The sequence below is a fragment of the Babylonia areolata genome, chromosome 33, assembly GCF_041734735.1.
Source record: "Babylonia areolata isolate BAREFJ2019XMU chromosome 33, ASM4173473v1, whole genome shotgun sequence".
NCBI lineage: Eukaryota > Metazoa > Mollusca > Gastropoda > Neogastropoda > Buccinidae > Babylonia > Babylonia areolata.
The window spans coordinates 1,235,554-1,249,744 of NC_134908.1; the positions used below are offsets into that span (position 1 = coordinate 1,235,554).

The 14,191-nt window shown below is 47.3% G+C and overlaps 1 protein-coding gene across 6 annotated transcripts in view; it reads right to left on the minus strand.

Moving 5' to 3' along the window:
- Positions 1 to 44: 44 nt before the first annotated feature.
- LOC143277178 (TPR and ankyrin repeat-containing protein 1-like) overlaps positions 45 to 14,191 on the minus strand; it is a 118,356-nt gene continuing 104,209 nt past the window's right edge. For all 6 annotated transcript variants that reach the window (XM_076581942.1, XM_076581943.1, XM_076581944.1 and 3 more), the window contains 4 exons: positions 13,352 to 13,654; positions 11,943 to 12,407; positions 10,243 to 10,458; positions 45 to 4,757 (listed from right to left, as the gene is read on the minus strand). In XM_076581942.1, the coding sequence (XP_076438057.1) occupies positions 4,434 to 4,757; positions 10,243 to 10,458; positions 11,943 to 12,407; positions 13,352 to 13,654 (1,308 nt within the window). In that variant the 3' untranslated portion in view covers positions 45 to 4,433. The remainder of the gene's footprint in view (positions 4,758 to 10,242; positions 10,459 to 11,942; positions 12,408 to 13,351; positions 13,655 to 14,191) is intronic.

Sequence of the window (14,191 nt, forward strand, 5' to 3'; positions counted from 1 at the left end):
ACGTACACACTTTCACATCATCCACACGGACGCCGACACTCACAAAGAACTACACAGTAGTTTAATGCAGAAAGCACCTCGCGTCACAAGTACACAAAGAAAAAACGCATGGCACATGGCTTCATCAAACAGCACATCAGTTTCGTAAAACACATGTTCATCAATCAGATAATGACAGAATAAACTCAACGCATTACTGAAGAAAATCTACTGGGGCAGAAAAAAAAAGAGAGAGAGAAAGAAAGGAGAGTTTTGTAAAACACATTTATCAGTCAGACAACGACAGAAAACAACACATCACTGATAAAAACTTTTACCGGAGCAGAAAAAAGAGAGAGGCAAAGAAAGGGGAACACACTGACATGGATTTCTGCTCCACCACTGAAAAGTGATGGTTATTGGTGTAGCTTATATGGATTTGTCCCAACACAGTGATGCCTCCTTAAGTAAATGAGCTGATAAACGCTGCTGAAGTTTTCTCCGAATTTAGAAAGTCCTCAACATTTGTGTGTGTTTTCCTTGGTCCACATGATATTAACGAGCAGGTACAAACCGATGATCAATAATACAGACAAACCAAAAAGCACAAACACTTCAACTAATCAACACAACTGTTTCTGACTCCCGAACAATACAGTCACTTGACTAAACAGCACACAATTCACTGACTCTAGTTAGCTCTGGTAAGTTCTATCCACTTGGAACTGGGGATGGGGGGGGTGTGTGGGTGTGATTCAACCACCACATATGCATGTGTGTTACTACTGGTACTTCCTTTATGTGGAGTGGGGGGGGGGTGGGGGTGTGACAGTGAGTACCATCTGTGGGAGTGAATCAAAAATAAGAGTGATGACAAGTATATGAAAAAAGATCAACCATATCTATGTTGCTCCGTGTCGAAAATACTGTGAAATATACAGATCCAAATTTTGTGTGTGTGTGTACAGTCTAGGAATGTGTGATCTGTGTGATTTATGTGTGTGTGTGTGTGTGTGTGTGTGTGTGTGTGTGTCTGTCTGTCTGTCTGTCTGTGTCTGTGTGTCTGTCTGTCTGTGTGTGTGGTCTTCTTCATGAGGAGCACATGTTGTTTTGTGGTATGGAAAGCAAACACAATCGAGTATCAATGTGTGTCACAAGATGAAAAAAAAACACACCTGAAAAACTGAACTTGGGGAGGAGGGAAGGGGGTGTGTGGGGGGGGGGGGAGGGATGTTAGAGAGGAGGGAGAGAAGCCAAAAGAAAGAACTTGTCTGTAATTTCTGATGGCTCCACAACCAAACAGAACTTCTTTTTTTTTACGAAATATTCATTTGTCGGTCTCCACTGAACTTAACTATCAATCAGAACAATACTCATTTTAAAATTCATGGTGATGATTTAGTACATTACAAAAAAAAAAAAAAAAAAAAATGTACATATGTTGTAGCTGTTATAACAATTTTAAACTGGAGTCATTCATTGGTTTCAAAACCATGTCACCAGTTCTAAATGATAAACAAACCTCATGTCTATCTGTAAAACACTGAACAATGAAATGTTAACACTATGCACTATAGGATTCAAGTCATTTACATACCATTCCTAGCAGTATGTGTGTCAGTGATACAACTTATAGCAGTCATTAATTTATATCTAAAAAAAAAAAAGCATTCTGAACACTGATGAAGTAAACAACGCATTCTTGTATATGAACCATGCATCTCAAAAGCAGTTCCAGAAGTGAAAATGACAATACAGTACTTCCTACTATCTGTATATCATGTGACATATTTTCCTTTGCAAAGCAATGCTGAAAGAACAGTTTCAAGGTAACATCACGTTCTTCTCCAAATGACCACAGACTGCCACTCAGTCAGACGCAGAACCAAACGAGACCATGTTCTTTCTTTAAAATCATTTCACTTTGTGTGATGCATAATGCGTGATATTTAAGCATGATGTGTGTGTGTGTGTGTGCACGCATGCGTGAGTGTGTGTGTGTGTGTGTGCAGTGCCAAGTCTCCCAGTGTTAGTGGGTAACGTTCACTCCAGTTTAACGTCGGACGTTATCAGCCTATATATATATATCTCAACAATGAAAACCAACTTCTATATCATCATCACTGATTACTGTTCCTGGAAAAAAAAGAAAGAAAAGAAACAATGATGAAAGCAAACAAATTCAACCCCACCTCCTGCCAAAGTCCTGCTCCTTCCCCACACCCACACACAAAGAAAACAAAACAAAACAAACAAAAAACTGTGGAAGAAAAGAAATACACGAGCAACAAGAAGAACAAACCCAACGTGAATCCTGTCCCAGACAGGAAGAGGACCACGCTTCACCATAAACAACAAAACACAAACCAAACGAACAATGTGAACCCCACGACTGCACATCCAACCAGAAATCACCGGTGAGGAGGCAAACAAACAGGTGAGGAGACAAACGGATGCAGCAATTAAAAAAAAAAAAAAGAACAAAAATTAATGGAAAAAAAAGAAGAAAAAAAAGGTGAGAGGACAAAAAAAAAAGAAAGAAAAAAAAAGTGCAAAAAAAAAAAAAAAAAAAAAGCAAGAATGAAGAAAACACCCACATGAGCGACCGCCAAACGGTGTTCAGGTGGTTACGGTTCTGCTTCCACCTCCTTTGATACAATTGTGAAACTCACACTCTATCGTCATCAAATCAACTGAGGGTGGACTCAAATGAACTGGAGAGTTTGGGGGGTGGGGTGGGGGGGGGGCATTAATCAAGGAAGGGAGAGAGAGAAAGTCCAGGTTATATTCATGTACAAAATACCAAGTTTACTTAGCTATTCATTTAGATATCATTGTTTCTTGCAACCCTAACTAGCCAGTCAGGGCCGACAACGTTAGACACAGAAGTAACATAACCTGCATACAGGATCTGGTATGACAACACTATCAACATCATAACCTGCATACAGGATCTGGTATGACAACACTATCAACATCATAACCTGCATACAGGATCTGGTATGACAACACTATCAACATCATAACCTGCATACAGGATCTGTTATGACAACACTATCAACATCATAACCTGCATACAGGATCTGGTATGACAACACTATCAACATCATAACCTGCATACAGGATCTGGTATGACAACACTATCAACATCATAACCTGCATACAGGATCTGGTATGACAACACTATCAACATCAAAACCTGCATACAGGATCTGGTATGACAACACTATCAACATCAAGACAGTTTCCGTCAAGAAAACAACCAAATCAAAAGGAAATCAAAATATAAGCAGCGTTCGTCTTTCTACCTTTCTTCTTGGTTTTTAGCATCGTTTTTTTTTTTTTTTTTTTTTTTAAACAGTCGTCATAAACACCAAGCAGAGTATTGGCACATGTTAAAAAAAAAAACGAATTTGTGCATAATTATTCATGAATTTTTGTGTGAAAAAATGCAGGCTTTAATGCTGACATTTCACCACCGATGGGGAACTGGATGATGGAAGTGGGTAAGGTCCCTTCAATGATGATAATTCAGCCACCAACCGTTGTGACAATACTACAATAAAACCCAACCAATTATTAAAGAAAAAGGCATATTATAATGTTTTTAAATCTTTTGGCTTCAGACACAAAATATCCCAGGCATATATAGGAAAGGAAACACAACTCTGAAAAAAATTTACGGACACACAAACCTGCAAAACAGAGAATATCAAACAAACACACAGTCACCATGCTTTGAAGTGAATGAAGAAAAAAAAAAAAAACCACCACAGAAATAAAATCGCACATCATTTAAAAAAGACAAAACAACAAAAACTAAGCAGCCAAAAGCTCTGCACGGTTTAAAAAAAATGACCTACAACCATCTTCCCGCCATTAAAGCAATGATCATCAAACAGGAAAGAATGAAAGAAACAAGGAAAACTTTGTTAACTTATAACACAAACTGAAAATGATCAAAACCGGAACAGAACGGGGAAATAAAAACAATATCTGTCACTGAGGGAAGACGGGGGTGGGATGGATAGAGACTGGGGGGGAGGGGGAGGGGGTATTGGAAGTGAGACGTGGTGGTATGGGGGGAGGGGGAGGGGGTATTGGAAGTGAGACGTGGTGGTATGGGGGGAGGGGGGAGGGGGTATTGGAAGTGAGACGTGGTGGTATGGGGGGAGGGGGTATTGGAAGTGAGATGTGGTGGTATGGGGGGAGGGGGAGGGGGGATTGGAAGTGAGACGTGGTGGTATGGGGGGAGGGGGAGGGGGTATTGGAAGTGAGACGTGGTGGTATGGGGGGAGGGGGAGGGAGTCAGGGAAGTGGAGGGAATGGTTAACAATCACTGCTGTTGACCAGTCACCTTGAACCACCGTGTCGTCCGAAAAAGGAAACAGGAGGAAGGGGAGCAACCTGGTAAAAAAAAACAGTCAGTATTGTGGTAAAAAGACACAACATCGCTAACTCCTCAGGAACCTGGGTGGCAGATCGCCTTTCTCGAACTGTCCATCCCCAACCTTGCCGTGATGACCTCTGCCCTGATCCCTGTAACCTCGTGCCCTGTAACCTCCTACCCCGCGACCTCTGCCACCCACCCTTCGACCTCTGTGGTAGCCGGCGTTGACCCAGGCCGCTCCCTGGGCGTTGGGTCCGTTGCCATGGTGAGGGCCGTCGACGACGTTGAGGAAGTCGGCCATGCTGTGATCCTCAACCATTCCGTCCGACAACTTCTCCTGGTGCTGTTTCTCTGCTTCTTTGGCTGCTGCTGTCTGGTTCTGCTGCTCCTGTTGAGGTGGATATACACACAGTGTGCTGTGCTGTGCTGTGCTGTGCTGTATTGTGTTGTGCTGTGCTGTGCTGTGTGTGCTGTGCTGTACTGTGCTGTGTTGTGCTGTATTGTGCTGTGTTGTGCTGTGTTGTGTCATGCTGTGCTGTACTGTGCTGTGCTGTGTTGTGCTGTGCTGTGCTGTATTGTGTTGTGCTGTTGTGCTGTGCTGTGTGTGCTGTGCTGTGCTGTATTGTGCTGTGCTGTGCTGTACTGTGCTGTGTGTGCTGTGCTGTGCTGTACTGTGCTGTGTTGTGCTGTGCTGTGCTGTATTGTGCTGTGTTGTGTCATGCTGTGCTGTACTGTGCTGTGCTGTGTTGTGCTGTGTGTGCTGTGCTGTGTTGTGCTGTGCTGTATTGTGCTATGCAGTGCAGTGCTGTGTTGTGCTGTGTTGTGTCATGCTGTGCTGTACTGTGCTGTGCTGTGTGTGCTGTGCTGTGTTATGTGTGTTGTGCTATGCAGTGCTGTGTTGTGCTGTGTTGTGTCATGCTGTGCTGTATTGTGCTATGCTGTATTGTGCTATGCTGTGCTGTGCAATGCTGTGCTGTGCTGTGCTGTGCTATGCTGTATTGTGCTATGCTGTGCTGTGCTATGCCATGATGTGCTGTATTGTGCTATGCTGTGCTGTGCTATGCTATGATGTGCTGTATTGCATTGTATTGTATTGACTTGTATTGTATTGTATTGTATCATATCATTTTGTATTGTAGTGTGTTGTTGTCCACTTTTTTGTCACAACAGATTTCTCTGTGTGAAATTCAGGCTGCTTTCCCAAGAGAGCGCGCATAGCTACACTGAGAGTGCCATTTGCATTTTGTATTGTATTGTATTGTATCATATTGTATTGCTTTTCTTTTTCGTTCTTTTTTAAAAATTCACATACACACAAGTATGCACAGACACACACACACATAGATATATACAGATATATTATATAGATAGATATAGATAGACAGATATACCCCCACACATATATATTTGCACCTACACTCATAATACATTTGCACACACACACTCACATATACAAACATGTGTGTGGTTCGTCCGTCGGGATCAATGAGGACCATCTAGTCATCCTGGGGGTGGGTGGGTTGGGCTCTGTGGGTGCGCAGATGACTGGTCAGGCCAATTCGCGCCCGGAAGGTTCTGACGCAGTGTGGACAGGGGATGGTGGCGGCTGTCGGTGACTTGCTGGCCCTGCTTTTCCTGGCCTGTCTGCGTTGGTCTGCTGCAGCGATTCTGTTGGCCTCACAGGATTTGGCGCCTTTGTAGACAGCTGAACGCCACTTTGGTCTGTCCACTGCATTCAGCTCCCATGTGTCGTGGCTGATGTTGAAGGCCTTCAGAGAAGCTTTCAGAGTGTCTTTGAAACGCTTCTTTTGGCCTCCATGGGAGTGCTTGCCATGTTGGAGTTCACCGTACAGCAGTTTCTTGGGCAGCCAGTGGTCTGGCATGTGAACTACATGTCAAGATGGTGTAGATGCTGGGCAAGTTTGCACAAGTGAGCACCTGTGTCAGGGATCTTCTCTAGCCACTTTATGCCGAGAAGTTTTCTGAGGCTGGTGGTGTGGAAGTGGTTCAGCTTTTTGGCGTGGCCTTGTATACTTTGAGCTTCATCTCCAGGGTGATGCCTCTCCTGTTCCAAACGTTCTTATGGAGTCTGCCAAAGGCAGCACTGGCTTTGGCGAGTCTGGCATTCACCTCATCGTCGATGACAACTGTGCGAGAGAGTGTACTGCCCAGGTATGTGAACTTGTCCACCGCGTTCAGTCGTTGCCCGTTGAAGATGTTTGGTTCAACGTAAGGCTTTCCTGGAGCTGGCTGGTGCATCACCTCAGTCTTCTTTGTGCTGATTGTGAGGCCAAAGTTGTCACAGGCAGCAGAGAACTTGTCAACGCTGTGTTGCATGTCAGCTTCGGAGGCAGCGTTGAGAGCGCAGTCATCAGCAAACAGGAAGTTGTTGACGGTGTCTGTCCTCACCTTGGTTTTTGCTTGAAGCCTCCTGAGGTTGAAGAGTGAGCCATCTGTGCGGTACCTGATGCTAATGCCTACGTTAGCGTCTCTGAAGGCATCTGTCAGCATGGCTGAAAACATGAGACTGAACAGGGTGGGGGCAAGAACACACCCTTGCTTGACTCCGTTGGAGACAGGGAATGGTTCTGAAGTCTCTCCGTTGTCTTGGACTCGGGCCAGCATCCCATCATGTAGTTGCCGTATGATGGTGATGAACTTTCTGGGATATCCGTACTTCGCCATGATTCTCCAAAGACCATCTCTGCTAACAGTATCGAAGGCCTTGGTCAGATCGACATAGGTGGAGTAAAGGTCGGCATTCTGTTCCTGACACTTCTCCTGGAACTGCCTGGCAGCAAACACCATGTCGATAGTCCCACGTTCTTTCCGGAAGCCACACTGTCTCTCTGGTAGGAGACCTTGCTCAAGGTGCGCTATGAGACAGTTGAGTAGCACTCTGGCCAGTCTTGCCTGCGACAGACAGCAGGGATATTCCACGATGGTTGTCACAGGCCTGACGATTTCCTTTGCGCTTGTACAGGTGTATGATAGAAGCATCTTTGAAGTCATGTGGAACTGCCTCATGCTGCCAGATGAACTGGAACAGCTGATGAAGCTTCTCAGTCAGCACCATACCACCTTCTTTGTAGACCTCAGCTGGAATGGAGTCTGAGCCAGGGGCTTTCCCATTGGATAGCAGACGGATAGCTTTCTGGGTCTCCTCCAAAGTTGGAATGGCATCCAACGACTCACTGACTGGCACCTGGGGGAATCGGTCGATGGCTTCATCATTGATGGTGGAAGGGCGGTTCAGTACGCTGTCAAAATGTTCAGCCCATCTCTTAAGGATCCCGTCCCTGTCAGTGATCAGGGTAGAACCATCAGCACTGAGGAGTGGAGCAGATCCGGAGGTGGTGGGACCGTAGACTTCTTTCAGGCCATTATAGAAGTTCTTCATGTCGTTCCTGTCTGCAAAGCCCTGGATCTCGTCAGCTTTGTTGCTCAACCAGGAATCCTGCATCTGCCGCAGCTTCAGCTGGATGGTGCTGCGTGCGCTCTTCAGTATGTCTTTCTTTGACTGTGACTTGGGATCTTCAGTGTGGGCTCTGTAGGCTTGGCGTTTGTCTTCCAGCAGCTGCTTGATCTCAGTGCAGTTCTCATCAAACCAGTCTTTGTGCTTCCTGGCAGAAGGCCCCAGGCACTCCATGGCAGTGTTGTACGCCGTCTCATGCAGTGCGCCCCATGCTGCCTCCACGTTCTGGTTGTCCAGCACAGTGGACTCAAGGCGTTCCTCCAGGGTGTCAGCAAAGCTCTGCTTGATGTTGCCTAGCTCCATTGACATTCAGGCGTTTGGGTGCTTTCATGCCCTGAGGCCGTCTCTTGGGCTGGATGCGGAGGTTGAGCTTGGAGACGATAAGGCGGTGGTCTGTCAGCACTCGGCGCCGCACATGGCCCTCGTGACTCATACGTCCTGCCTGTCCCTCTTCCTGACGATGACAAAGTCAATGAGATGCCAGTGCCCAGAGCGAGGATGCATCCATGACGTCGTGTTACGGGTAGGGAGACGAAGACGGTGTTTGTGATAAGAAGGTCGTGCTCGGCACATGTCTGGAGAAGTAGCTGACCATTGCTGTTACAGTTACCAACTCCATGCTTCCCAATCACGCCTTCCCAGGAGGTGCTGTCACAGCCAACTCTTGCGCTAAAGTCACCAAGAATGATGAGCTTGTCTGCGTTGGGAACAGTGGTGATGACAGCGTTCAGGTCCTCGTAGAACTTGTCCTTGATCTCATCCAGGTTGGTCATGGTGGGCGCGCAGGCGCTGACAATGGTGGTTAACTTCTTCCCGTTGCGTAAAGGGAGTTTCATCATCATCAGGCGATCGTTCACTCCTTTTGGGGGGCCAGCCAGCTTGCCAACAAGGGTTGTCTTCACTGCAAAGCCAACTCCAGCCTCACGTCTCTCTTCAGGTCCGCGACCACTCCAAAAGAAGGTGTAGCCTGCGCCTCGCTCACAGAGTTCGCCTTCTTCTGTCAGTCTGGTCTCACTTAAGGCAGCGATGTCGATGTTATACCTGGCTAGTTCACTCGCAATGAGTGCTGTGTGTCTCTGTGGTCTGTCCGAGTCGCCTCTGTCCAGAAGCGTACGCATGTTCCATGTGGCAGTGGTCAATGGCGTGCTCCTTGTTTTCTTCTTTCTTTCCTTTGGGTGTCGACCGCTTGAGTAGGGTCCCCGTCAGCCGCGGTATGCTGACTAGGGTGGTGTGGAGCAGGCAATGTTTAGGGCACCTTTTCTAGCCCCTTCCTCATGCCATGGAGGTGAGCAGTGATGTCCTGAAGAGGGCTGCTCAGTCGCTCAGTGGGCTGCCGATCTCCACCACTGCTCCAGTCGGTGAAAAATGACCCTATGGCCTGAGCCGCCTGTGTGCAGGTCCGCGGCTACGACTGCCAGTGTACCCACACCTGTCGCTCTGTCGCTCGCCTGTCGCCACAGGGCTTGGGGAAAATGATGGTATGGGATGAAGGATGACTGATGACTTGCGCGATGACTTTGTTTATAGTAAGGAGGAGTTGCACACCGTCGACATCACTCTCTTGTCTGAGACCGTCTGTATCCAGTGGCAAGACGAGGTCAAGACGACTGGAGATGGAAACGGATTCAGTGGATGACCAGGATGTCCTATGTGCCTCATCCTGCCATCCGCACTCCACAGTGCTCTGCTGCAACCACCTTCCTCTCCGTTGAACCATGAAGGTTTCTTCCGCAGAGTCCGCCGGATCCAGTCTTCACATGCTTGGGTAGACAAGCCCTAACTCACCGAGGGTTTGAGACCAGTCGGCTACCCTCACCTAGTTTAGCCAACCTGTCAAAGCCGTTGCCCGGGGGTTGGGCGCTGCCGCATGCTAGCAGCTTCTAGGACCCATAGGTGAGAGCTGGGTGCCAGTGGGGACCAAAAGAGGACGAACCACTCCCAGAAGAGCGTGACAAACCCCCCCTCTAGAGGAACTACCCCTCCCGTGCACCCCCTAACCCCCCACATACGAACATGTGAACATGTGTATACATACCCACAAACACATATATAAACACACACAAACACACATATACATTCACACACATTATGCATATGCGCACACACACACACACAAACACATACTACACACACCACACTACACACAAACGCCACACAAACAACACACACACACACACACACACACACACATACTACACACACCACACTACACACACACACACACATACACAAACACATACTACACACACCACACTACACACAAACGCCACACAAACAACACACACACACACACACACAAACACATACTACACACACCACACTACACACAAACGGCACACAAACAACACACACACACACACACACACCCACACACACACACAAACAGAAAAGCTCTCACCTGCTGCCTCTCGTAACACACGCGGACAGGTTCTCGCACGTTTTCTTGAAAGAATTTGGCCAGCATGTGGCGCTGGTTGATGATGTTCTCACGGTCGCTCCAGCGTCGATCCTGAAGGGTCTGCTCCAGGTGCTGTTGCAGTTTCTCCACCCTCTCCAGAACCACTTCCACCTGGTACTCCAGGCCTTTGTACCACGAGTCCTTCCGCTTCCTCACCTGGAAAGCACACAGGTGTTCTCAGGCACAGGTGTACACACACGTGTACACATACACAGGTGTACACACATACAATGATGTACACACACACACACACACACACAGACTCACAGGTGTACACACACACACACACACACACACACATACACACAGGTGTACATACACAAACACACACTCACAGGTACACACACACACACATACACACAGAGGTGTACACATATACACAGGCATACACACACTCACAGATGTACAAAAACACACACACACAGATATACACACAGGTGTATACACATACACACAGGTGTACACACACAGTACACACACACAACACACACACACACATGTACACACACACACACAGAGGGGTACAAACACACACACACACACACACGCACACACAGATGTACACACACAGAGAGGTGTACACACACACAGGTGTACACACACACGCAGGTGTACACACACACACACACACTGACACAGGTACACACACACAATCACACACACACACTGACCACAGTCATAATACAACATACACCAAGACTCATCTCTCAGCACTCTACAAAAAAATAATAAATAAATAAAATAATGAAATGATCCACTGGAAGCCAAAAGCTTCTCTGTAGTGCAAGTCACTGTGTGTGTGTGTGTGTGTACACCTCTGTGTGTGTGTGTGTGTACACCTCTGTGTGTGTGTGTGTGTGTGAGCGAAGGAAGCAGGGCTCAACTTCTGGAGACGTTTTCCTTTGCAACACCTGTGGGAAGTGCTGCGCATCCAGAATTGGCCTCTTCTCCCATATGAGGACACACGCCAACAGATAAGCCTGCCTGCCTACTCATCCGTCGGTCTGATGGGAGACTTCATCAGTGCAAGTCAATATTCATTTCTTGTCTTTTTTCTTCTCTGAACAAGATGGAGCCCAGGCAGACAGATGGGTCCAATCCACAGTGTCGTCTCAAGGACGGAAATGAAGAAAAATGCTAAATAAGCCCCGATTGGCTGAGGCTGATGAAACACAACCTCATTGGCTGATACTTTCCAGCAACAGGCTGATCAGAATCATAAGAGGAGAAATATGAAGTGAAGACGAGAGAGACAGAGACACAGAGAGACAGACAGAGACAAAGAAGGAGAGATAGAGGAGAGAAAGAGAGGGATATATATATATATGTGTGTGTGTGTGTGTGTGTGTGTGTGTGTGGTGTATCAAGAGAAAGAGAGAGACTGACAGAGAGAGAGTGCATACACACACACACACACACACACACACACACACACACACATACATATATATATATATATGCAGAGAGAGAGAGAGAGAGAGAGAGAGAGAGAGCACAAAATGTATTTCAGGCGAGACAAAGGGAGAGAGGAGAGTCAGATAGATGAGACATTTATATCTAGAGAGAGAGAGAGAGAGAGCGACACAGAGAGAGACAGAGAGAGAGATCAAGCGAAGTGCACCACAAAGCTCATGGCTCACCTGCATCTTGGACAGAAAGGCTCCGATCTCCATAAGTGGCATGATGATCAGGTTGCGATAGATGTTGCGGAACGTATTAAAGTTGACGTCCATCCCACGGTGATGGTCCGAGCCCAGATGGGCCTTCTTCAGCCTCGCCATCACCACCCCCTCCTCCTCCTCCTCATCCTCCACATCCTCCTCCTGTCTAACCTCCCCTCCTGGGGTGGGGGCACCACCGGAGGCTTTGTTGAAGCTTACGCCACAGATGCCGCACATTTTGTCCGTCACTATGAAAGGGGAGAACATCTCGTGCTCCTCTTGCCGCATGCAGTAAAACCTTAAATGCTTTAGACGTTTCTGGAACCTAATGGATCGGAAGTACCTTACGAGGACATTAACAGCTCTTTTCTCTTTCTCGTCTTGTTTGGCTTCGTCCATCTGCTGTTGGTAGTTGGCTTTCTCTTCCTCATCAATCTCCTCTTCCTGCAACACACACACACACACGTGGGAACGTCACCACACACAACGCACAACAAACCACTGGAGAGTTCTGTGCTTACATGACTTACAGAGGCACGTCACATGATCTGTGCTCTCAAAGTTGAATGGCTCTCCGACAGGCGCAATAGCCGAATGGTTAAAGCGTTGGACTTTCAATCTGAGGGTCCCGTGTTCGAATCACGGTGATGGCGCCTGGTGGGTAAAGGGTGGAGATTTTTACGATCTCCCAGGTCAACATATGTGCAGACCTACTAGTGCCTGAACCCCCTTCGTGTGTATATGCAAGCAGAAGATCAAATACGCACGTTAAAGATCCTGTAATCCATGTCAGCGTTCGGTTGGTTATGGAAACAAGAACATACCCAACATGCACGCCCCCGAGATATATATATATATATATAATCTATTGAGATTTGATCAAAGAAACAAATCTCACTCCCAGATCTGAATGAAATAAATATTTGAAGCTATTTACTCTGAACAACAACAAAAACCAGCAAAACATTGTTCACCCTTGTGTTCACTTGGAGAAAGCTCCACAAAAAGATATTTCTCACTATCAGATCTGAATCAAGTATAATGATGTGCAGACTTGCCTTTGAACAACAACAAAAATACACATCAGCAAAACACTATCTACCCCTGTGTTAATTTGGCAGAAACTACACACACACACACACACCCCACCCCACCCACCCACAAACACCCCACTTCCACCCCCCAACCTCCAAACACACACACACACACACACACACCCTTCCTCACCACACATCAAATTTCAAATCGAAAAGACATCATCCCTATCACATCTAATGCAACCACAGCCGGACACAAGGAAATGCTTCTAAGCCAATAACACATGAAAGCGTGAGGGTTAAACACAAGGGAGAAAACCCTGAGGGTCAAACACAAGGGAGAGCACCCACCTCATCCATAACCCCATGGTGCTCCACATCGTCGATCTCATCCATGGCCCCGGGCGCCCCGCCCAGGAAATCCACGCTGCTCCCTTGCGGAGCCTCGAAGTGGAACTGGCGGAAGGGCCCCCCAGCCTGCACGGTGGCTGGGTTGACAGCCATCAGCCCCTCCTCTTTGCTCCACCGCCATTGGTAGAACCCCGCTCGCTCGTTGAGGCCTATCAGGGTGTGGGACACTGCGTCCATGACGTGTCGGTAGCTGCTGGCCATCTGCACTGCGTTGATCAGCGAGGCCAGGCGAGGGGGCAGCTCCTGCCATTAAATCCAATCACACTCTCTCTTGGTCTCTGTCTGACTCAGAGTCTTGCAGATTTTTTTTTTTTTTTTTTTTTTTGTTGCTGCCCCATCATCTGCACCATGTAAGTGGCGTTACTCCCACACCACGCATTCCAATGACCCCCTCCCCCACCCCACCCAAAACCCCCCTCCCCTACACAGCCACACCCCGGTTTATCTGTAGCAGTTCCAGTACTGGCGGTCCATAGGGAACCATCAATATTAGGTCACCAAGAGGCCACACACCAGAGGAGACTCTGCACCACTGCTGAGTCACTTTGGTGGTGTTCTGTAGTGCCTGTTCTAATTTTACCGACTGAAGGATTATTGTCGGCAATCGGTTGTTTCTGAAGTGTGGTGAATCAGAAGGCTGTGAAGTTTCTCACTCCAGCCAGGTGCGAATGGTTACCTGGCAATGGCTGGGGAAGGTCAAAAGCCCCAGACATTGTCAGAGATGACAACCCCTGTCACGTGTCTGTAGGAACAACCAGGAAACTTGGTAGGAACATTCTG